This window comes from Rhinopithecus roxellana, chromosome 13 (assembly GCF_007565055.1).
Source record: "Rhinopithecus roxellana isolate Shanxi Qingling chromosome 13, ASM756505v1, whole genome shotgun sequence".
NCBI classification, from domain to species: Eukaryota; Metazoa; Chordata; class Mammalia; order Primates; family Cercopithecidae; genus Rhinopithecus; species Rhinopithecus roxellana.
This window is the reverse complement of record NC_044561.1, coordinates 79661735-79684001: the sequence shown is the minus strand read 5'-3', so window position 1 is coordinate 79684001 and position 22267 is coordinate 79661735. Positions and strand designations below refer to the sequence as shown.

At 42.6% G+C, this 22267-nt stretch overlaps 1 protein-coding gene across 2 annotated transcripts; it reads left to right on the top strand.

Moving 5' to 3' along the window:
- The first annotated feature begins 427 nt into the window (after positions 1 to 427).
- Positions 428 to 21597, top strand: LOC104666919 (cystatin-13-like). 2 transcript variants are annotated; one of them, XM_010369075.2, is made up of 4 exons: positions 428 to 767; positions 2046 to 2402; positions 15687 to 15797; positions 21253 to 21597. In XM_010369075.2, the coding sequence occupies exons 2-4, from the start codon at positions 2175 to 2177 to the stop codon at positions 21334 to 21336; spliced, it is 423 nt and encodes a 140-aa protein (XP_010367377.1). In that variant the 5' UTR covers positions 428 to 767; positions 2046 to 2174; the 3' UTR covers positions 21337 to 21597. The 2 variants fall into 2 exon arrangements, with proteins under 2 accessions (XP_010367377.1, XP_010367378.1); XM_010369076.2 differs by having other exon boundaries at positions 429 to 767; positions 2049 to 2402.
- The last annotated feature ends 670 nt before the right edge of the window (positions 21598 to 22267 follow it).

The following is a 22267-nucleotide window of genomic DNA, read 5'->3' as shown; positions in this document are numbered from 1 at the left end:
CCGGCATGGCCATTGCCAGCTGACACTTTCCACCTGGCATGGCTGATGGCAACTCTTGTCAGCTGGTGGCCCCTTAGCTCCTGGCCAGGTGCATTCCCGAAGGCCTTTTGGTCCCGAAGTCCTTTAGCCTGGTTCTTTGATGGCTCCTTCTGCTTCTAGGGTCATGACATCGCATAATGGGGCTCTGAAAGACATGGCCATTGAGGTGTTGTCACATGTACCCAGCACAGTCCACAGGACAGAAGTTTAGAAAGTCAGCGGGTGTGGGACAAGGTGAGGGACTTCTGCAAACTGGCAGCCCTTGGTGAGCCCATGGCCTTCGGAGGGCTGGTGGCCAGAGGCGTCCTTCACTTGAGCAGCATCAGAGGGTGTGGGCTGACCTCATAAAGGGGCCATGGGTGTGACTACCTGGCTGGGGAGTGAAGCCAGAGGGCAGAGGCACCCTAGAGTGCAGACCCCAGCAGACACTCTGACCACGCACAGAAGCATGAACTGAGCGTGCTGGGGACAGAGAACAGCCAAGGGGCAGCCGGCAGTCAGTTCAAGTCCTCACGAAGGAGGGCAATACCACCTGTGGGCCGGGACAGTCAGCTCGAGGGCCAGCAGCCAGGAACGTGGTGAAGAACTTGGATCTGAGGTGGGCCCATGGTGCAGCTGTGGTGTGCTTGCCAGAGTGGCCTCCAAGCCCACCCTGGAAGGTGATCCAGAGACCATAGAGCAGAAAGGCTTCCTTGTCAAAGTGAGCTGCTGGAAGCCACCAGTGTCAGGTCAGTGTAAAATAAGGAGCGGGAAGAGGGTGGAACAGGTCAATGTGCTTAAAACACAGAGAAATGGGGTGATGGTGAGGAGACCATCTGCCTGGTCCTAGGTCCTCCATGTTCACATCCCCCATCTCTCTCAGCCACATCAGCTCCCCAGTAATGGTAGGGTTGGGGTGCCACAGTGGACACTTGGGCAAGAGTCCTAGAGATGGAAGGTGCTTGTCAGTCGCACACACTGGTTTATGAACAGATGCAGGCAGGGCTGCCCCAGCCAGCTGATAAGCCTCCTGCATAGCTGAGGACTTGATTTGCATTCCTAGGGGAGAGCTTGTAGGGTGCCAGAATGACGTCACCAGAATGTCACCAGAGGGTGGTCAGATTAAGACCTCATGAATCTTCTGACTGTGTGTATGTCATTTATATTTAGTGCCTGATGGATATCAGGTGTCTCTTAGTTTTGTCAACACGTTCTGTGTTCAACTTAGATATACACTGCCTCCACATATATTTCATTAACACAACTTAGGATTTCTGCCGACGTCCGTCTCTATTTGCCCACTCTCTACACACATTTTAACCGGTTTGCCTGTCTTACAAACTACATGCTCATTTATATTCTATAGTAGAATTGGATATCCTCAAAAGCAAATGTACATTCCAAGCTGTTATCTACATGTGTGTATCTCTTAGATTGAGATAGGTTACAAGGTAGGGGGAAGGGCAGGCCCTGAGTTAAAGAGTGGATACTTCCATCAAGTGTGCTTAGGTGCTCTCTTGACCTCTTGATGAGCCTCCTTTTCCTCCTGTATGAAGGGGCTACTCACTGAACAGCCCCATGGGGGATGGCAATGATTACCTAAGACACACAAAGTGCCTATGGAATGTCTCAACCCTGTCCTTCTGAGGGTTTCATGGAGGCTCCATTTCATAGGCATGGCTGATGAACTGGTCATTGGTGATGAATGCAATCTTTGGCCCCTCTTTCCTCCCTGGGGTGGAGGGTGAGGCTGAAAGGTCCAACCCACTAACCACACTGCAACCAGCCTCCATCCTGAGACTATCTGGGATCCTACCAGGATTCACCTCATTAGCATACACTCAGGTGTGGTTAAAAAGGGCATGTTAGAAATAACCAAGATGCTGCTGTCACATCTCAACCACTCAGGCGATTGTAAGGGTTTTAGGTGCTTCCTGCTAGAAACCTGGGGTGAAGACCAAATGTATATTTCTAATTCTACTACAATGTCACGACTGTGTTAACAGAAGTTCCTTCCTTTTAATCAGCAGTGCCAAGAGGAGCTGGGGTGCCAGTATCTGTGCATCTTCAGAGGCAGCAGGGGCCAGCGTGCCACATCTGGCCCCAGTCCTGAAAGGATAGATGGTGCTTGGCCTGTGGCCCTTGGCTGAGGCACCATGGTCAGGCTCTGCCAGGCTCTGCTGCTGGTAGTGGCCACTATGGCCCTTGCATCCAGAGGAGTCCAAGCCTGGAGCTCAACGAAGGTGGTGAGGACATTCCAAGATATCCCTCAAAACTACGTCTATGTGCAGCAGGCACTCTGGTTCGCCATGAAGGAGTATAACGAGGCCAGCAGAGACAAGTTCAGCTTTAGGGCGCTGAAGGTTCTGAAGAGCCAGGAGCAGGTGGGTAGGGTGCTTGCTCCTTGCCTTTTCACTCCCTGCCCTCAGTGTCAACAAATAGACTCAAACTCGGTAAAATATTTAAAAGGGTTTATTCTGAGCCAAACCTGAGTGACCAAGGCCTGTGATACAGCCCCAGAAGGTCCTGAGTACATGTGCCCAAGGTGGTTTATAGCTTAATATTGTACATTTTAGGGGGATAGAAGTTACAGGCATACATCATTCAATACACATAGGTGTAAGTTGGTTTGGTTTAGAAAGGCAGGACAACTCGAAGTGGGGGCTTCCAGGTCATAGATGGGTTCAAAGATTTTCTGATGGTTGATTGGTTGAAAGAGTTAAGTTGTTACCTTAAGACCTGGAATCAGCCCAGCGTGGCGGCTCACACCTGTAATCCCAGCACTTTGGGAGGCTGAGGGAGGTGGATCATCTGAGGTCAGGAGTTCAAGATCAACCGAACGACATGGAGAAACCCCGTCTCTACTAAAAAAAAATGCAAAATTAGCTGGGCGTGGAGGTGCATGCCTGTAATCCGAGCTACTTTGGTGGCTGAGGCTGGAAAATTACTTGAACCAGGGAGGCGGAGGTTGTGGTGAGCCAAGATCACGCCACTGCACTCCAGCCTGGGCAACAGGAGCAAAACTCCATTTCAAACAAACAAACAAACAACAACAAAAAAACCCAACCTAGAATCAATAGAAGGCAATGTCTGGGTTAAGATCAGGGGTTATGGAGACCAAAGTTAATAATCATGCAGATGAAGCCTCCAGGTGGCAGGCTTCAGAGAGAAGAGATGGTAAATGTCTCTTATCAGGCCTTTAAAAGTGCCAAACTTTTAGTTAATTCTCTCCTGGATCAGGAAAAGACCTGGAACAGGAAGGGGATTCTCTACAAAATGCAAATTTACCCCTGTAAGAGCTGGTTTTGCAGGGCTATTTCAAAATTCATCAAAGAAATATATTTTGGGGTAAAATGCTTCTTTCAGGACCTGTATGTGTCTTGGGATGCTATAGAAGAGTCAAGTTGGAATTTGGTATCTTATTGCTACAAATAATCTGTTCTGTCAGTCCGAAGACCTCTGTTTTAATGTTAAAGCTGATCAGTTGTTTCTGAATTTCAAAGGGAGGAGGGTATAACGAGGCGTGTCTGACCCCGTTTCCCATCATGGCCTGAACTAGTGTTTCAGTTTTACTTTGAAATGCCCTTGACTGAGAGGGGGTCCATTCAGTCACTTGAGAGGTCTTAGAATTTTATTATTGGTTTACATCAGTCTGAACAGAGCCCATTATCTGCGGATGGCAACTGAAACTAGGAATGGAAAACACAACTGAGAGATGCCTTTAGCCACAATGTGTTTATTTTATTTTAGGAGTTTTTGAAGGAAAACAAATTATATTTAATTATTTGTTATACTGGGATGGCGAAGAAACATAAAATATCCATTAAAATCACTGAAAAGTGGTTATAGTCACATCAAAAAGCAGAGATAAGAGCCCAGAAGGCAGCTTAAAGGGAGCAAGTTTGGACCATTTGTGCATCATCAATGTGGGCCGTGGCAAGGATGGGTTACAACACATTGAGTGAGTGCAGCTGATGCTGGGAAAGGAGCCTGGACAGAAGGGAGGCTCCTCTTTACAGGAAAATGCCAACTCAAAAATGTGAAAGAAATGGCCTAACTAGAAAACTATGCCATCTTCTAGTTGTATCTTCTCACCACCACCAGGGTCATAACTATTTCAGGCAAAGATCATCAATGAATCCTACAACCACTGGATGAGAGTGTTTGGTATGAACCATTGCAGGGATTGCTTATTAGTTACCAGGGGTAAAGACACTCTTCTAATCAGGAAACTTGATAAACACCTTTCTTACCAGATGCTCACCACCAACACTGAGACAAATTGGCATCACATACTTCCAGACACGATGTGCACAGAGGGGATGCCAGCACCTGTATATGGTATTCTGGCTCAGAATGCATACTTTGAATGTAATCATAGGAGAAATTAGACAAATCCATAATTCAGTACATTCTATAAGACCACTTAAAATACCAATATCATGAGAAATGGGGGAAAATGCTAGAAAACTGTTCCCCAACAAAGGAGACCTACAAAGCATGACAACTAAATGCAGAAGGTGGTCCTGTATTATCTCGGTGTCATCTAGAGATTCAGTCTGGTTTGTGAATTTGAAAAGGAGAGCTTTGTTTCTCTAAAGGGTTGCAGCCTGCAGGGTGACCATTCTGACAGGCTGGGAATTCTGACAGAAGTTGGAAAGAGGCACTTTGAGGGAAGAAGCATAAGACAGGAATCTGTGCTGAATGAGTTGGCTAAGTATACATATTTAATAAGCTAAAGGAGGAGTCATGAATATTTATTAAAGAAAAATGTATGCAAGCACAGTTGAGCTTCATGCCTCTTCATGGGTTGCATCTTAAAAAACTGCTGATATTAGCATGATCCAAAGGTGGATTTTCAGTCCTCTGATGGCAAAAGCTGAAGCAGAGTCACAAAAACCCTCACTGTGCATCCTTCACACATCAGCCAAAACCAGTCCAGAGGTGGTGGTCAGTTTTCAAGAAGGGATGCCTTGTGAAGCTGGTGAGCTCTCACATCAAAATGCAAAGAGGGAAGAGAGTGTCTGGTCTTGGCCTCAGATGACTGACTAATGGCCATAAAAGGATGAGTCGTTTATTTCTTGTTTTCTGGTGTTGGTTTCTGCTTACTCCTTAAGAAAGGATACAAATTAAAGGTTAGTGAGGAGAGGACACACTGAGGTATGTCTGACCTCCCATCCCATTATGGCTGGGAATTCAGTTTTTAAGGTTTCTCTGGGGTCCCCTTGGCCTAGAGGGGGTCTATTCAGTCCGTTGGAGTTTAGGATTTTATGTTTATTTCTCAATAAAAGAAAAGAAAAAATTGTAAAGGATATTATTGGGACAATTGATGAGATTTTAATCTGGGCTATATAATAGAAGAGAACCTTGTACCTGCGTTAAATTTCCTGAGAGAAGTTATTGTCCTGGGGCTTGGCAGGAGCCCAAGACAGGACAGGGTGGAACACCATGAAGGCCCAGGAATGAGATCAGTCTTCCGGAGTCTGGGGAGTGAGAGGGTGGCAGAGGTGGAAGGCGACACCGAGCTTGGGTCATGGAGGTGCTGACATGAAGCACCATGCAGAGATGCCTCTCCGTGCACCTCCTCCTCCTCCTCGAGCTCATCTCTCTGCTGCCTTCCCTTTGACCTTTCCTGTTCATGTCTCCAGGCTACCAGGCCACCTGCCCTACTTCCCTGTTTTCTTATCTGATCAGGAGAGAAGGTTCACTGGGAGGCTGCATCCCCGATAGTGCTGGGACATTAGACCCCTTATGCATCTTGCCATGCTCTGTGGGACTTTGGCTCCCTCTGGTTCTTTCTGTAGGTCTGGTTATGTTGCTTGTGTTGCTTGAGTAGAGGACACCTGTGAGCAGAAATGTGCCACGAATGAGCGAAATTAAAACCTTAGAACACAGGCAGCCGGCAGCCTCTCAGGCATGTTTAACAGCTGTTCTCAGTAAGTTCCCACCCCCTCCAGAACTATTCCACTGTCTTGGATTTCTCTGTGTCTAAGCTTCCCTACTTACATCAGTAAAATAGTGTTTTTGCTTTATAGGCAGGTGTTTAGTAATAACAGTAAACCGAATACCTGGATATCTAAAAAAATTATATACCATTTTGTACTGTTTCTTGTTTTTTTTTTTTTTTTTTCCGTGAATGAATGTTTTATTTTTCAGTTCGCTGTGAGCTTTGGAATGCAGGCAATAATTCAAAACAATCAGGTAGAAACAGATTCAGTAAGAGACTACAACACAAGTATTTAAAATTCATTGACCTTACAGCTACATACTGCTGGAAAAGAGCACAGAAAAATATTTTTTTTATGTACCATCCCCCAAACAACACACCATAAAAGCAAAAAGAAAAATTCTTGGTGACAATTCAGTTTAAACTTAATAATATATACATAGGCTTCACGGAAAGAAAACAGCCATATCTTATTGGGAGATTTAAGTTAAAAATACACCAATTTGGGCCGGGCACGGTGGCTCAAGCCTGTAATCCCAGCACTTTGGGAGGCTGAGGCGGGCGGATCACAAGGTCAGGAGATCGAGACCATCCTGGCTAACACGGTGAAACCCCGTCTCTACTCAAAATACAAAAAATTAGACAGGCGTGGTGGCGGGCGCCTGTAGTCCTAGCTACTCAGGAGGCTGAGACAGGAGAATGGTGTGAATCCAGGAGGTGGAGCTTGCAGTGAGCCGAGATCGCGCCACTGCCCTACAGCCTGAGTGACACAGCGAGACTCCGTCTCAAAAAACAAACAAACAAACAAAACCACAAAAATATACCGATTTGTGTCAGGGATTGGCGAAGTGTAGCCTGCTGCAGGTTTTTAAACGGAGTAGTTACAGAAACAGCTTGGCCTGCAAAGCCTAAAATCTTTACCATCGGGCCCTTTAGGGAAAAGTTTATAGATGCTGCTCTTTTCTTTTCTTTTGGACATTTGAAGCAATTTTATTAATTTTTTCCTGACACATTAAATGTTTCTATTTATTTTTAAGGTATACAACATGATGTTTTGCTCTATACACTGTGAAATGACTACCAAAATCAAGCTAATTGCCATACCCATAACCTTACATAGTTACTTTTTTTGGTTTGTGTGTGTTAGGAATACTGAAAATCTACTCTAAGAGCAAGTTTCAAGCATATGATACACTGTTAATAACTGATGTCATTCATCATGCTAGACTATCTCTTGGTAGACTGAGTTCTGCTGCAGAGTTTGTGCAACCTGAGTGCTGGTGCAAGGAGCATCCCATCCCCAGCAGCCTGGAGCCACACGGCAATGAGAGAATTCTAGTTTACTTGGCACCAGGGCTGGTTGCTTTCTGCAGGTGCACTCAGGTCTCATAGCTCACTAAGCTACAACTACCTTCTTCTACTTTACAGGTGAGGAAACAGTCACAAAAACGTTTAGTAACTTGCCCAGAGCCACACAGCTAGTAAGTAGAAAAGTCAAGATTTAAAGCCAGGCTGAGCCAGGTGTGGTGGCTCACACCTGTAATCTCAGACTTTGAGAGGCTGAGGTGAGAGGATTGCCTGAGCCTGAGATCAGCTTGGTCAGCATGGTGAACTTCGTCTGTAAATTTAAAAAAAAAAAGAAAAAGAAAATTAGTTGCGTGTGGTGGCACCTGCCTATAGTCCCAGATACTCCAAAGGCTGAGGCTGGAGGATTGCGTGAGCCCAGGAGTTCAAGGGTGCGGTGAACTGTAGTTTTGTCACTGCATTCCAGCCTGAGCAACAGTGCTACACCCTGTCTCAAAAAAATAAAAGAAAATAAATAAAAATAAACTCAGGCTGCTATGCTCTTCTTCATCAGCACCTGCCTCTGAACAATGCCGAGTGGAGCGAAGGTGGGGGAAAAAGGGCAGCCGCAGGGGAGCGGAGGGGAGGAGTCTTCAGATGGCCAGGAGTCAGACAGGCCTGTCTGTGTAAAGACTGGGCAGGGCGCGGTGGCTCAAGTCTGTAATCCCAGCACTTTGGGAGGCCGAGACGGGCGGATCAAGAGGTCAGGAGATCGAGACCATCCTGGCTAACACGGTGAAACCCCGTCTCTACTAAAAAATACAAAAAACTAGCCAGGCGAGGTGGCGGGCGCCTGTAGTCCCAGCTACTTGGGAGGCTGAGGCAGGAGAATGGCGTAAAGCCAGGAGGCGAGCTTGCAGTGAGCTGAGATCCGGCCACTGCACTCCAGCCTGGGCGACAGAGCTAGCTAGACTCCGTCTCAAAAAAAAAAAAAAAAGACTGAGGGGCTCCTCAGCAGTCAGGACTCCACCTGCCTCCTATTTCCTGAGCAAGCGTGGGTCAAGATAGGATTAGTGGTTGCTTGGTAGCTGATGAGTATGAATGAGAGCTGTATTTTTTTTTTTTTTTTTTTTTTTTTTTTGAGACGGAGTCTCACTCTGTGGCACAATCTCGTCTCACTGGAAGCTCCACCTCCCAGGTTCATGTCATACTCCTGCCTCAGCCTCCCGAGTAGCTGGGACTACAGGTGCCCACCACCATGCCCGGCTAATTTTTTTGTTTTTTTTTTAGTAGAGATGGGGTTTCACCGTGTTAGCCAGGGTGGTCTCGATCTCCTGACCTCGTGGTCCACCCTTCTCGGCCTCCCAAAGTGCTGGGATTACAGGCATGAGCCACCGCGTCCGGCCTAGAGCTGTTAGTTTTTTACTGTAATTTCAACTCATGACATATGACTCAAATATACGGCAGTGATTTGCAACTAGGAGTGGCTTTTGCTCCTTAGGGGTGTTTTGGCAATGCCTGGAGGGACTTTTTTGTTGTTATGACCAGAGGTGACTGCTCCTGACATCTAGTGAGTGTAGTCTCAGGATTCTACCAACCATCCTGCAATGCACATGGCAGCCCCCAAACAAAGAGGATCCAGCTCAAAATATCAATAGCGCTGAGGTTAAGAAACTTGATATACAGTCACCAAAAAGTTCTAAGAGTACAGTTGGAAGTTTTTTTTAAAAAAATGAAAGCAAACCCTCAATTTCTTGCATTTCCAGTCTGGCTGTTCCTTCTTGAGGGCACCACTAAGAGCAGTGTGCTCTATCCTTCTAGATGTTTTCTATGTACTTACATGTGTGTCTGAAATATTTAAAAGTATACTTTATAGTCATAAAATCATGCTTTCTATGCTATTCTCTACTTTTTTGGCCACTTGAAACATGTCTTGAAAAAGCTACATAAATACACTTGGATCCACCTCATCGTTGTATTTCATGAGATGATGTGCCATAATTTTTTTTTTTTTTTTTTTTTTTTGCCCATTTCCTAATGGACCATGAGTTTTGTTGATAGGAAATGAAACAATGAGTATTCCTTTGTATGTGTTGCTATGATATTGTGAGGTTAAAATCAGGTGTCAACTTGACTGGATTGAAGGATGCCGGCATGGCCGGTTAAGTCTTGTTTCTGGGTGTGTCTGTGAGGGTGCTGCCAGAGGAGATGAATGTTTGAGTCAGTGGACTGGGAGAGGAAAACCCACCCTCCGTGTGGGTGGGCACCATCCAATCTGCTGATCTGCTGCCAGTGAGGCTAGGACAACACAGGCCAGGTGGGAGACGAGGATGGCTTTGCTTGCTGAGGCTTCTGGCTCTTTTCTTCCTGCATTGGATGTTTGTTTCTCCTGTCCTTGGACATCTGACTCCAGGTTTTTCGACCTGTGGACTCTGGGACTTGCACCAGTGGGTCCCTGGGGTCTCTTGGGCCTTTGGCTGCACTGCCAGCTTCCCTGGTTTTGAGGCTTTTGGACTTGGACTGAGCCACTACTGGCTTCTCTCTTTCCCTGCTTGCAGACAGCCTGCTATGGGATTTTTGCCTCGTAATTGTGTCAGCCAATTCTCCCTAATAAACTCCTTCTATATACAAATTTATTCCATTAATTCTGTCCCTCTGGAGAACCCTGACTAATACCGATAGTATCCTGAATTTGAATTCATTGGTTAAAGAGTACATTTGCAAAATAATGACAAATTGCCCCTTAAAAGGGCTAAATTACGTTAGATTTTTGGCAATGCTGCAGGTCTGAGTACCTCTTGCTTCTCGTTTTCACCAGCTGTGGTCTTATTTTGTCTTTCAGATGTTTGCCAGTCTGATGGAGGCAAAAATAACATTTTAAAAATTCCCCTATAGAGTGAGCAATTGTCTTTCATTGAATTTATCTGCAATATATGTTTACTTCTAGGAATTGTTTCTCTTTTACTTTTGCATTGCTTGTGTTGCTCTTACAGAATTACAGATGTTCTTTATGTACTATTCATATTAAACTATGGTTCTCATATGTACTGCCAATGTTTTGTGCTTGCCTGTCTGTTGCTTGCAGTTTAATTTTGCTTACGATGTCTTTAAGATTTTTTTTAAAATATTGACATAATAACATTTGTTTTTTCTTCTCATATGTTGTCTGGAGTTTATATCTTGCTTAAGAAGTCCCTTTCCATTTTTGAGTATGACAGTTACAATTGTTATACATAAAGTTTTGGTGCCACAAAATAAATAGCACTCGAATATAAAATTTTCTTTTTTTCCTCTCAGCAAGGCAATTTACTTCTATAGCAGGATGCATCCTCACAGATGGAGCAACAGTGAGCACACACCTGGACAAGGGAGGGGAAAGGGTTCTTATTCCTGACGCAAATGGCCCCTGCTGCCGCGTCATTCCCCTACTGGCTAGGATTAGACTGCACAGGCCAAACTAATTCTAATTGGCTAATTTAAAGAGAGTGACAGGGTGAGTGGTTTGGCAGGAAAAATGGTTATGACAGAGAAGGAAATCGAAATGAGTCAGGGTGGAGAATGAGTCAGGGCAGAGCAGGTAATCTGAATGAGTCAGGGTGGAGCAGGTGATTCGAAAAAGGTTGCTTTATGAGGAAGTTAAGTTCAAAAGTAGAAGGCAAAGAATTGAACATACTGACATATTGATTCTTTGAAGAGAAATTTAGAACTCGTATCTAACACAGTTCTTCTAAGACATTTATAATTTTAGCTCAGTAATTTATCTTGGAATTATTTTTATTTATGATGTGGGTACTGGATCTAACTTCAACTTTTTAAAATAGTAAATTTCCCCAACCCTCTCTATAAAAGACCTCTGTGTTTTGAAAAGCCAGCTCACTATAGACTAAGTATCCAAATATAACTGGGTCTGTTGTAGGATCCTTGATTATTTTATTTGTTCCTCAGTCGGTATTGTAGAGTTGCTATTGAGTAGGAACAGTCCTTTACATTATTCTTTTAAAAACCTTTTAAAAATAAGAATTCCCATTTATTCCTTAAAACCTTTTCATTGTGAAACCAACACAAAAACAGAAAAGTTCATAACGCATAGATGTCAAGCAGAGTGAATCACTTTAAAATGAACGCTTTAAAATGAAATGATTCCCCGTCTAGTCTGGAGAGAGCTTCTCAGGCTTCATGGAGTTATGCATGCCGCTCTTCCCTGCTCTGCCCTGGAAGAAACCTTTACCGTGAACACTGCCTAAGTGTACAGCCCTCATACCACAGCTTTACCTGCTGCTTGAACTTCATAGGTGTGAGATCCCACATACTGTGTTATTTTGGTTTGGCTTGTGTCTTTCAATATTACGTTTGCGCATTTCGTTCATGTTGTGGCATGTAGCAATAATATACTCCTTTCGTTTTTTTCAAAATCAAGTGTTTTATTTTTTTTTAAAAAAAATATTGTATATATTTAAAGTATACAACATGATATTTTCATATACCTGTAGATAATGGAATGGTTACTACTGTCGAGTGAATTAACATATCCATCATTACACATTGTTACCTTTTTATGGGGATCAAGATACCCAAAATTCACACTTTCAGAAAAATCCCAAATACAATACAGTAACCTTGACTTTGTCCTCATGATGTACATTAGAACTCTAGACTTGTTTGACCTACATATCTGTCTCTTTTTATCCTTTGACCTATGTCTCCCCATTTCTTCCCTGACCCACTTCACTTTTTATGTTAAGTGAAGTAAAAAATCAGATGCAGAAAGAAAAATACTGCATGATCTCATTTATGTGTGGAATCTTAAAAAAAAAAAAGTATGTTCATTCTTATTGCTGTGGAGAATTTCATTATATAAGCACACTACCATGTATTATCCTGCTATTGTTGATACATATTGGGGTTGTTTTCTGTCTTTGACTGTATGAGTAGTGACACTATGCACACACAGGCATACCTTGTGGATACGGTGCCTTGTGGATTCAGTTCCATAATACAATCCATTGCATTGTATCCCATGCAATACACTGAATATCACACTAAAGTGAGTCACATACATAGTTTGGATTCCCAGTGCCAATAAAGTTAGGTTTACACTATACTGGAGTCTATTAAGTGTCCAATAGCCCTAAATCTAAAAATGTGTACCTTAGTTCAAAATACTGTATTGTTAATAATGCAAATGATACCTAAACCTTAGGCCAATTGTAATCTTTTGCTGGTGAAGGATCTTGTCTCGATGTTGGTGGCTGCTGACTGAGCAGGGTAGTGGCTGTTGAAGGTTGAGGGGACTGTGGCAATTTCTTAAAATAAGACAACAGGGAAGTTTGCCACATTGATTGACTTACTCTCATGAAAACTTTCCTGTAGCATGTGATGGTGTTTGATAACATTTTACTCACAGTAGAATGTTTTTTAAAATTGGAGTCAACCCTCTCAAACCTTGCAGCTGCTTTATCAACTCAGTTTGTGTAATATTCTAAATCCTTTGTTGTCATTTCAACAATGTTCAGAGCATCTTCACCAGAAACAATTCCATCTCAAGAAACCATTTTCTTTGCTCATCTCTAAGAAACAACTCCTCATCTATTCACATTTTATTATGAGATGGCAGCAATTCAGTCACATTTTCAGTTCCACTTCTAATTTTAGTCATCTTGCAATTTCCACCACATCTGCAATTACTTCCTCCACTGAAGTCTTGAGTCCCTCAAAGTCATTCAAGATGATTGGATCAAATTCTTCCAAATTTCTGTTAATGTTGATATTGTGAACTCCTCCCATGAATCACACATGTTCTGAATGGCATGAAGAATGGGGAATCCTTTCCAGGTTTTCAACTTACTTTGCCCAGATCCATCAGAGGAAGTTACCCAGATCCCAGATCCATCAGAGGAAGCTACAGCCTTATGAAATGTTTTCCTTAAATAACAACACTTGAGAGTTGAAATTACTCCTACAGAATGGATGTTGTATTAGCCAGCATGGAAACAATATAAATCCTTCAATATTTCCACTAGAGCTATTGGGTGACCGGGTGCATTGTCAATGAGCAGCAATCCTTTGAAGGGAATTGTGCATGTGGTTTTTTTTTTTTTTTTTTTTTTTTTTTTTTTTTTTTTTTAGCATTATGTCTCAGTAGTAGGCGTAATATATTCAGTAAACCGTGCTGTAAACAAAAATGCTTTCATCCAAGATTTGATGTTTTCTTATATGTAGAGTAGATTTAGCATAATTCTTAAGTGCTTTAGGATTTTCAGAATAGTAAATGAGCATTGGTTTCCACTTAAAGTCACCAGCCGCATTAGCCTCTAACAAGAGGGTTAACCTGTCATTCGAAGCTTTGAAGACAGACATTGACTTCTCTCTAGCTATGAAAGTACTAGATGGCATTTTCTTCTAACAGAAGGCTGAATGATCTACATTGAAAATCTCTTGTTTGTGTAGCCACCTCCATCAATGATCTTAGCTGCGTCTTCAGGATAACTTGCTATAGCTTCTACATGAGTACTTACTGCTTTACCTTGTACTTTAATGTTATGGAAATGGCTTCTTCTGTTAAACCTCATGAACCAGTCTCTGCTAAATTCCAACTTTTCTTCTGCAGCTTCCTCACCTCCCTTAGCCTTCATAGAATTAAAGACAGTTAGGGCCTTGCTCTGGACTAGACTTTGGCTTAAGGGAATGTTGTGGTTAGTTTGATCTTTCATCCAGACCATTAAAACTTTCTCTGTATCACCAATAAGGCTGTTTTGCTGTCTTATCATTTACGTGTTCACTAGAGGAGCATCTTTAATTTTTTTTCAAGAACTCTTTCTTTGCATTCATAGCTGTGTTAACTGGTGCAAGAGTTCTAGCTTTCAGCCTATCTTAGATTTCAACATGCCTTCCTCACTAATCTTAGTCATTTCTAGCTTTTCATTTAAAGTGAGATATGTGTGACTCTTCTTTTCACATTACAGTGAGGCAACAGTAGGGTTGTTAGTTGGCCTTATTTCAGTATTACTGTGTTTCAGGGAATAGGGAGGCCTAAGGAGAGGAGATAGATGGGGAATAGCCAGTCTGTGGAGCAGTAGGAACACACATATTTATAGATTTAAGTTCACTGACTTACATGGTCATGGTTCTTAGTGTTCCAAAACAATTACATAGTAACATCAAAGACTACTGGTCACAAATTACCATAACAGATGTAATAATAATGAAAAAGTTTGAAATATTTTGACACTTGCCAAAATGTGACACAGAGACAGGAAATGTGCATGTGCATGTTGGAAAAATGGTACTGGTAGATACTTGACTCAAGGTTGCCATAAACCTTCAATTTGTAAAGAACACAGTACCTGCGAAGCATGATAATTCAAAGTACAATAAAATGAGGTGTACCTGTATTTGTACATGTGTGTGCCTTTGAAGTTACGTGTACATCCAAAAGTGAAATTGCTCGATCCAAGAGTGTGCACTTCTCTCTCTGACCTCTAACCTAAGATTTAAAGGGCTCATGTGAATCAGTCAGGTCAACCAAGTCAATCTCCCTGTTTTAATTCAGCTTTCCCCTAGAGGATAGCCTAATCACAGAAGTAAAATCCATCCTATTCATAGTCCTAGGGATCCCACAGGGCACACACAACAGGGAGCAGGACGCCTGGGGTCATCTTAGAATTCTGCCTACCACACTCCCTTTGTTCAATGCCCAGGAAACTTTTCTAGAATTTCTTAAAATTTTAAAAAATATTTTGTCAGTTGTCTCTGATTCTTCTGGGACGAGTTATTGTGTTTAAACTTGGTCATTCTCTTTAATATGTTCTCTCCCCTAAGTCTTGTAAACCTTGTTTTCTTGTTCATTTTTAAATAAATTCCACTTTTGCCATTGAGCTGTTCTGTTTCCCCAAGAGGCTCTCCTTGAACAGAAGGGCTGCTAGGGGCTTCATGCAGGTACAACGCCCTGAGAAGCAGAAATTTTGGAGGAATCCGTATTTCAATAAGGTGTGGATACTGAGATTGACAAAGAATAGGAGACTTTAGAGATAATCAATACAAATACACACTAAGTGAGTTCCAGTTCTGGGTCATAGTTTTATTTCCTCAATATCTATTGATTAGGCATGAAGAGGCTAGAAGCTCTGCTGTTTCCCAAGCTCTAATAAGCAAACCATTAGCTTCCCCAGGAAAATAATTTTGGGGGGAATCATTTCCTTGCTTTATTTTGGAGACAGTTACCATTACTTTAAAATTAAATACTATGATGAGACAGAGATATCAAGATAAGAAACCTTCCAAATCACTCCAAAACTTCTGGACGAAAACAGTTGAAGAGGGGGAAGGCAGAAAGACATTCTTTCCCCTGAGTAGTCAATGACATGTTTATTTACCAGAGATGACAATTGATATTATACATTCTTTAATAACATATTATTTTTACATTACTCTTTGACAGGTGACAGATAGTTTGGAGTACTATATTGAGGTCAAAATTGCCAGAACCATTTGCAAGAAAATTTCAGAAGATGAAAACTGTGCTTTTCAAGAGGATCCCAAAATGCAAAAGGTATGTGGCTGAGACAAGGAGAATCCCTTGCCCTGGTAAGATTTGTGTACCACATCATATTCAGTACTGTGGATGACCAGGTTCTAGACACAAAGCATCATTTCTATTATCTGTTGCTGATGCCAACCTTCCGTTCCCGAATGTTATGGGATCTTTGGGGTGTTGCTTTTCTGGCTGGAAACTTCTATGACTGGTGGCACCTTTGCCCAAGTTCTTGTCCTGTTTCTGGGAAGAATGAGGTACACAGACAAGTGGAGGGTGAGCAAGACAAAGAGGAGCTTCACTGAGTGTTAGAACAGCTCAGAGGAAACCCCGTGGTGGGTAGCTCCTCTCTGTAGGCAGTTTATTCAGAGTGTTCAACTCTCAGCAGAGAGGGTAGCTCCTTTCTGCAGCTGGTCATCTGGTAGTCTTCCCAGCTCTCAGCAGAGAAGATAGCTCCTTTCTGCAGCTGTTTGTCTGTCTTCTGCTTTATCTGAGTCTGGGGGTATCTATGGTCTTCAGAGGGGAATTGTGTGCTGATTGGTCTATAGTCAGCCATGGGTGGGCCCAGCAATAAGTACAAGTTCCCCCTCTGGTCTGCAGGACTGGCAGTCCAGCCCAGAGGCCTCAGGTCCTCCCCAACCTGAAGGTGGGACTTCACCCGGGACCAACCCCTTTCTGCCCAGGAGCCTGTCTGCCTTCCACCACCCTTCATGGACCAGTGCTGAGCTGTCCTCAGCACTCCCCTCAGCCTGCCTCCCGTGCTCCTTGGTGCCCAAAGACTGGAGGGGGGTCAGAGTATTACAGCTGTCCTAAGCAGGCGTGCACCCAACTGGATTGCGACAACTCCGGGTTCTGCCCCAGCCTTGCTCCATGATCAGAGCAGGTGCCAGGAGGGGGAGAGGCCAGTCAGTATAAGCAGGCATCTCCAAGACTGTAGGGGGCAGGGAGAACTTCCCAGGTTCAAGAGATTCTCCTGCCTCAGCCTCCCAAGTAGCTGAGACTACAATCATGTGCCCCTACTCCCAACTAACTTTTGTATTTTTAGTAGAGACAGTGTTGAACAACAGGCTGAAGCCTGTTGACCAGGCTGGTCTTGAACTCCTGACCTCAGGTGATCCACCCGCCTTGGCCTCCCAAAGTGCTGGGATTACAGGCATGAGCCACCGCGCCTGCCCTAAATATGAGGATATTTTTAATTGGTATTATGTCTGAGCAGTTTTTGCCAATCACTTATCTGCCACTATTTCTGGCTATCCATGTCTTGTGCTTGCTTTAGATATTTAGTAAATAGATGAAAAAATACACAGGGCACAGAAATATGCATATATAAGGTTTTCCAATATAGTTTCATTTATGAAAGAAAAAAATTGGAAATAATTTCGCCGTGTTAGCCAGGATGGTCTCGATCTCCTGACCTCGTGATCCACCCGCCTTGGCCTCCCAAAGTGCTGGGATTACAGGCGTGAGCCACTGAGCCCGGCCAAAATCCTCATCTTTTAATGAAGAGCAGACAGCTTAGCAGAATGCCAAGTGCAAGCAGGTGGCTAAATCTAGAGAGTGAATTCTTATAAAAGATTAGAAGTAATTTTAAATTAAGTAATATTTCAAAAATTCAAGAAAGTACTACCAATGATATATCAAATGCTTATCCACCTACCACACAAGTTTTACAAATATTATCATTTTATTACATTAATTTTCACTATTTTTTAAAATTTATTTTTATTTATTTTTAAAAATAAATTTTATTGGATATATTTAAAATATATCACATGGTATTATGTGATTCATACAGATAGTAAAACGGTTACCATACTGAAGTAAAATAACAGAATCTCACATAACTATGCATTATTTTTGTGACACAAACAACTAAATCTAGTCATCTAAAAGAAGTTCCAAATATAGTGTAATTTAATTAACTCATGATGTACATTAAACTTCATCCTATATCTGCTAATTTGTAGCTTCTAGCCTACATCTCCCAACCCCCCACAACCTGCTCTGGGGGTAACCATTACTTTATTCTCTCTCTGTATATTTGACTTTTTTTTTAGATTCTACATATAAGTGTGATCATGCCATATATTTCTTTCTGTGTCTGGCTTGTTTCACTTAGTACAGCCCCCTCCAGTTTCATCCTTGTGGCCAATGACATGATCCCCTTCTTCTTTAAGGCTGAATAATATTTCATTGTGTGTGTGTACCGCATCTTCTTTAACCATCCACCAGTTGATGAGCACTTACATTGTTTCCACATGCTGGGTATTGTGAATAATGTTGCAATGAACACAGGAGTGCAGCTATCTTTATGAAGTGACGATTTTATTTCCAGAGGGATTGCTAAGTCATATGGCAGTTCTATTTTTAATTTCTTTAGGAACCTCCATACTGTTTTTCATAATGACTGTGCCAGTTTACATTCCCAGAAACAGTGTACAAGGGCTCTTTTCTCTCCACACCTTCACCAATATTCGTTATCTCTTGACTTTTAGGTAATAGACATCCTAAAGGGTATTACTATTTATTTTAAAAAGTAAAATGCTACACATCTATTATGCTCCCCCTCAAAGATAACCACTCTTCTATCATTGGTGGGTAACATTTCTACCTATGTTTAAAAACTTTTGCCTATGTAAAAGAATTTTGTATGCTTTTCAAAATTTACATAAATTTTGGAACTTTGTTTTGTTTTGTTTTGTTTTTTTGTTTATAGGACTTGCTTTTTAATATCCTTCTTTTTGGAGCAATAAGGCAGCTCCTGTTGGGGCCACAGCCTTAGGTGGAGGAACACAGCCAACCTGCTGTGACTCCCTGACCTCACTCTACTCCTGCTTCCCACTTTTCTGATTTTATTCCCCCTTGGCCAAACTCAACTGGAAGCCAGAGGGGCCCACTGACACTGCCCATGGTGGTCATAGAGCAAGGGTGCCCACTGGCATGGTCCAGAGAGGTCAGAGGGTAAGAGTGTCCGTTGAAGCAACCCACAGAGGTCAGAGGTCAAAAGTGCACATTGGAGTAGCCCATGGAAATCAGAGGGTAAGGGTGCCCATTGGTGTAGTCCATGGAAGTCAGAGGGTAAGGGTGCCCATTGGTGTAGTCCATGGAGGTCAGAGGGTAAGGGTGCCCACTAGAGCAGCCCATGGAGGTCAGAAGGTAAGGGTGCCCACTGGAATTTCCCATGAAGGTCAGAGGGCAAGAGTGCCCACTGGAGCAGCCCATGGAGGTCAGAGGGTAAGGGGCCCACTGGTGTAGTCCATGGAGGTCATAGGGTAAAGTTGCCTATTGGAGTGGCTCATGGAGGTCAAAGGGTAAGAGTGCGCAATGGAGCTGCCCATGGAGATCAGAGGGTAAGTGTGCCTATTGGAACTGCCTATGGAGGTCAGAGGGTAAGGGTATCCACTGGAGCCGCCCATGGAGGTCAGAGGGCGAGGGTGCCCATTGGAGCAGCCCATGGAGGTCAGAGGGCAAGGGTGCCCACTGGAGCAGCCCATGGAGGTCAGTCTTCCAAGACAAGCCAGGTAGAGACAGGAGGAGTGCAGACCTCAGGAGACAAAAGGAGAAAATTTAACACAGGGGCATGGGTGGAGATGTGAGAGCCGTATGAGTCCATTATTAGTCTATTGAGATACCTCGAATGAGAGATAATGTTGGTTAGGTTGGGGAGGTGCTCAGATTCTGGGTCTATGAAAGTTTGTTTAGAATTTGCTGATTGATTAGCCATGGAGTGTGAGAGGAGGAAAATCAGGATGGCTTTGGGTTTGAGAGGTTGGGAGGTGGTTTACTGCCTTTGCTTTCTCTTATGATTGCATCCTCTATCTTGAGTACATGGCACTCAATAAACTTTTATCCACTTGCCCACATCTATTTACCATGTGGAGATTTTTATCTGTCTCTGCCCTTGCATAGGATCCTTTCTTGTTTCATAAAGCTCCTATAGATTGGACCTATCTGTTTTCTTGGTTTATTTATAGGTATTTAGAAAGGAAGAAAGTGCGGGTATCTGGGATCTTTGGAAAATAAATTTTAAAACAATATTATTTTAAATAGTTACTGGCCTGATTCAGTCAATGTAAAAAATTTGGAAATTTTAAAAAATACTAAGCTTTTAAAAATCAACTATAGATACTCTTATCCAAATCTTACCACTGTAAATATATTGATATGTATTTTAGTTTAAAAATATTTTATGTTTATATTTTTTGTAGTTGATACCATAATGAATGCTGTTTCATGATCTAGATTTTCATTTAATAATAAAACCTAAGCATTTCTAAAACTGTAAAATTAGAACATCATGTAATGAAACTATTTGATATTATTTTATGATGCTTCCATATATTATTTAGCCAATTCTTGAGAATTGATTAAGATTTTCCCTAATTTTTAGCTACTATGGACAGTGCTATAATTAATAGTCTTATTTCTATGTGTGTGTATGTCTGATTATTGTTTCCTTATAGGCAAGGTTCTCAGAAATTGAATTACTAATCCAATATTTTTTCACCTCTTAAAAATTTTAATATACATTGCTAAAATATCCTCTAGGGTTGAGCTTGATAATTGGGTTATTCAGGTCCTCTGTTTCCTGATTGTTTTCTGTCTACCTTGGCTGGTCCAGAAGTTAAGCAATTACTTAGTCAACTCTCTGGCAAACCTGATGCCCACTCTCTCTCTTTGCACCACTGGCACACACAGGCTCCCCCATCCCTGGATCCCCCTCCGGCCCAGGTGTAGGAGCCTGGACTCAGTTCTGCAAGGCGCTGTCTGGGTTGCTGGTGGCGTGTCCTATTTTCTCCCCCAAACTGTTCCTACACCTTTATGTCTTACACAACTTCTTCTCTACTTGTTGCTGTCATTCAAGTTTACAATGACTTCAGGGAAGTATTCTTACTTTATATTTTTATTCTAAATGAAGATTTTAGGAGAGAGAGGAGGGAAACAGTGTTCTCGTTCCCAGGCAGGGAGCCAAAAACCCACATATTCTGCAGGACTCTGGGATGAGAGCTACTTGTTTCCTTCCAGTCCTACAGCTGCAAGCTTTCATCCTTGGTTGCTGGCAAATTTTTATTTCCCCAAGGGGTACAGGACCTGGCACTATTCTTACAATGTTGCATTCCCTGGGTAGGACTCTCTGTGCAGCCTGGGGTCTCTGTGGGCTACAGGGAGTCCATGTGGATGGATGAGAGTCAGGGCTGGAGTTGGGGATTTTCCAATAATAACCCGTCCTTGGGTTCTGACCCTTGCTCTCCTGGAGTGGATGAAGCCACACCCATGATGGCTCAGATCACAACAGGTGAACCGATGAGGACTTCTTTGGTGAGGGGGCTGGATCTTCTGTTTTCTGACGAGGCATGGCTGACTCAGACAGATTAGCCCTGCTGATTCTAACTCCTGCCTGGAAATAGGAACTTTTGCTTTTGTTTTTTTTCTTTTTAAAATAGAAGCTGAGTATTCTTTTTGTCTCTTTCAGGTGGTTTTTTGTACTTTCATTGTTGCATCTAAACCATGGAAATTTGAACTCACCATGCTGAAGAAACGATGCAAAGATATGTAGTTATCTTCTAGCGTGTTTTGCACACTCATTTCCGTTTTAAAGAAGAAGCAAAGACACTTGCAAGAACTAGAACAACACAGTTAACCCATTGACTTCATTTGTTTGGGCTTTTTGCATTTTTGTGTGTTCTTCATGGGCTGGTGTTGAAAATCCATGATGTGTTTTGACAGCATCGCACAGCCTATTCTAGCTGGATACTTCACCTACTAGCTGGGATAATCTGCTACCAATAAATGGAAGCAGTTTCTACACCTCACCCAACTCTGAGTACAAATTACTTTTCATGGACAAATATTTCTAGATAACCAGAGGACGCAGTCCTCAATTGCTTCAAGCATACTGGCACTTTCTGTAAGGCTCTGAGAGTCTGGCTGCCTTGAGAGTTTCTGTCCATGGATTTCTACAGAAATCTCCCTTCCCAGGACTTTTTGGAAGATGCAGCCTGTTAGCTTAGAAACAGCTAGTTTTAACCAGATCCAACCAAAAAGACAGTTTGGCCATTTAGAGATTTTCATTGGTTTTGAATTGAAGCAGAAAAGTTAATGATGCAGGGAGAGAAGACTGCATTCATGTGTGTGTGTGTGTGTGTGTGTGTGTATGCATGCGTATGTATGTCTGTGCATAAGTGTGTGCTCACAGTTAAATGTATCAGTTACTTAATGCTGCATGACAAATCACCTGGTCATTTAATGGCTCAAGCAATTTATTTATATATCTCATGGTGTCTGTGAGTCAAGCATCTCTGGGTGGCCTGACTGGGCAACTCTGGTTGTCACGTCTCATTGGGTTACACTCTGATATTGGCTGTGTTGCCATTATTTGAAGGTTTGATGGACTCTGGAGAATCCCTTCCAAGGTAGCTCACTCTCATGGCTGCAGGTTGATAATAGCTATTGAATGACGTCTTTGTTCTCCACGTGGCTTCTCCGCA

What these genes read in the sequence shown, in the direction of transcription:
- LOC104666919 (XM_010369075.2), top strand. Translation starts at nt 2,175, where the DNA reads ATGGTCAGGCTCTGCCAGGCTCTGCTGCTGGTAGTGGCCACTATGGCC. An exon ending in TTCTGAAGAGCCAGGAGCAG is followed by an intron (nt 2,403 to 15,686) that starts GTGGGTAGGGTG and finishes ACTCTTTGACAG; the next exon opens with GTGACAGATAGTTTGGAGTA. An exon ending in AGGATCCCAAAATGCAAAAG is followed by an intron (nt 15,798 to 21,252) that starts GTATGTGGCTGA and finishes TGTCTCTTTCAG; the next exon opens with GTGGTTTTTTGTACTTTCAT.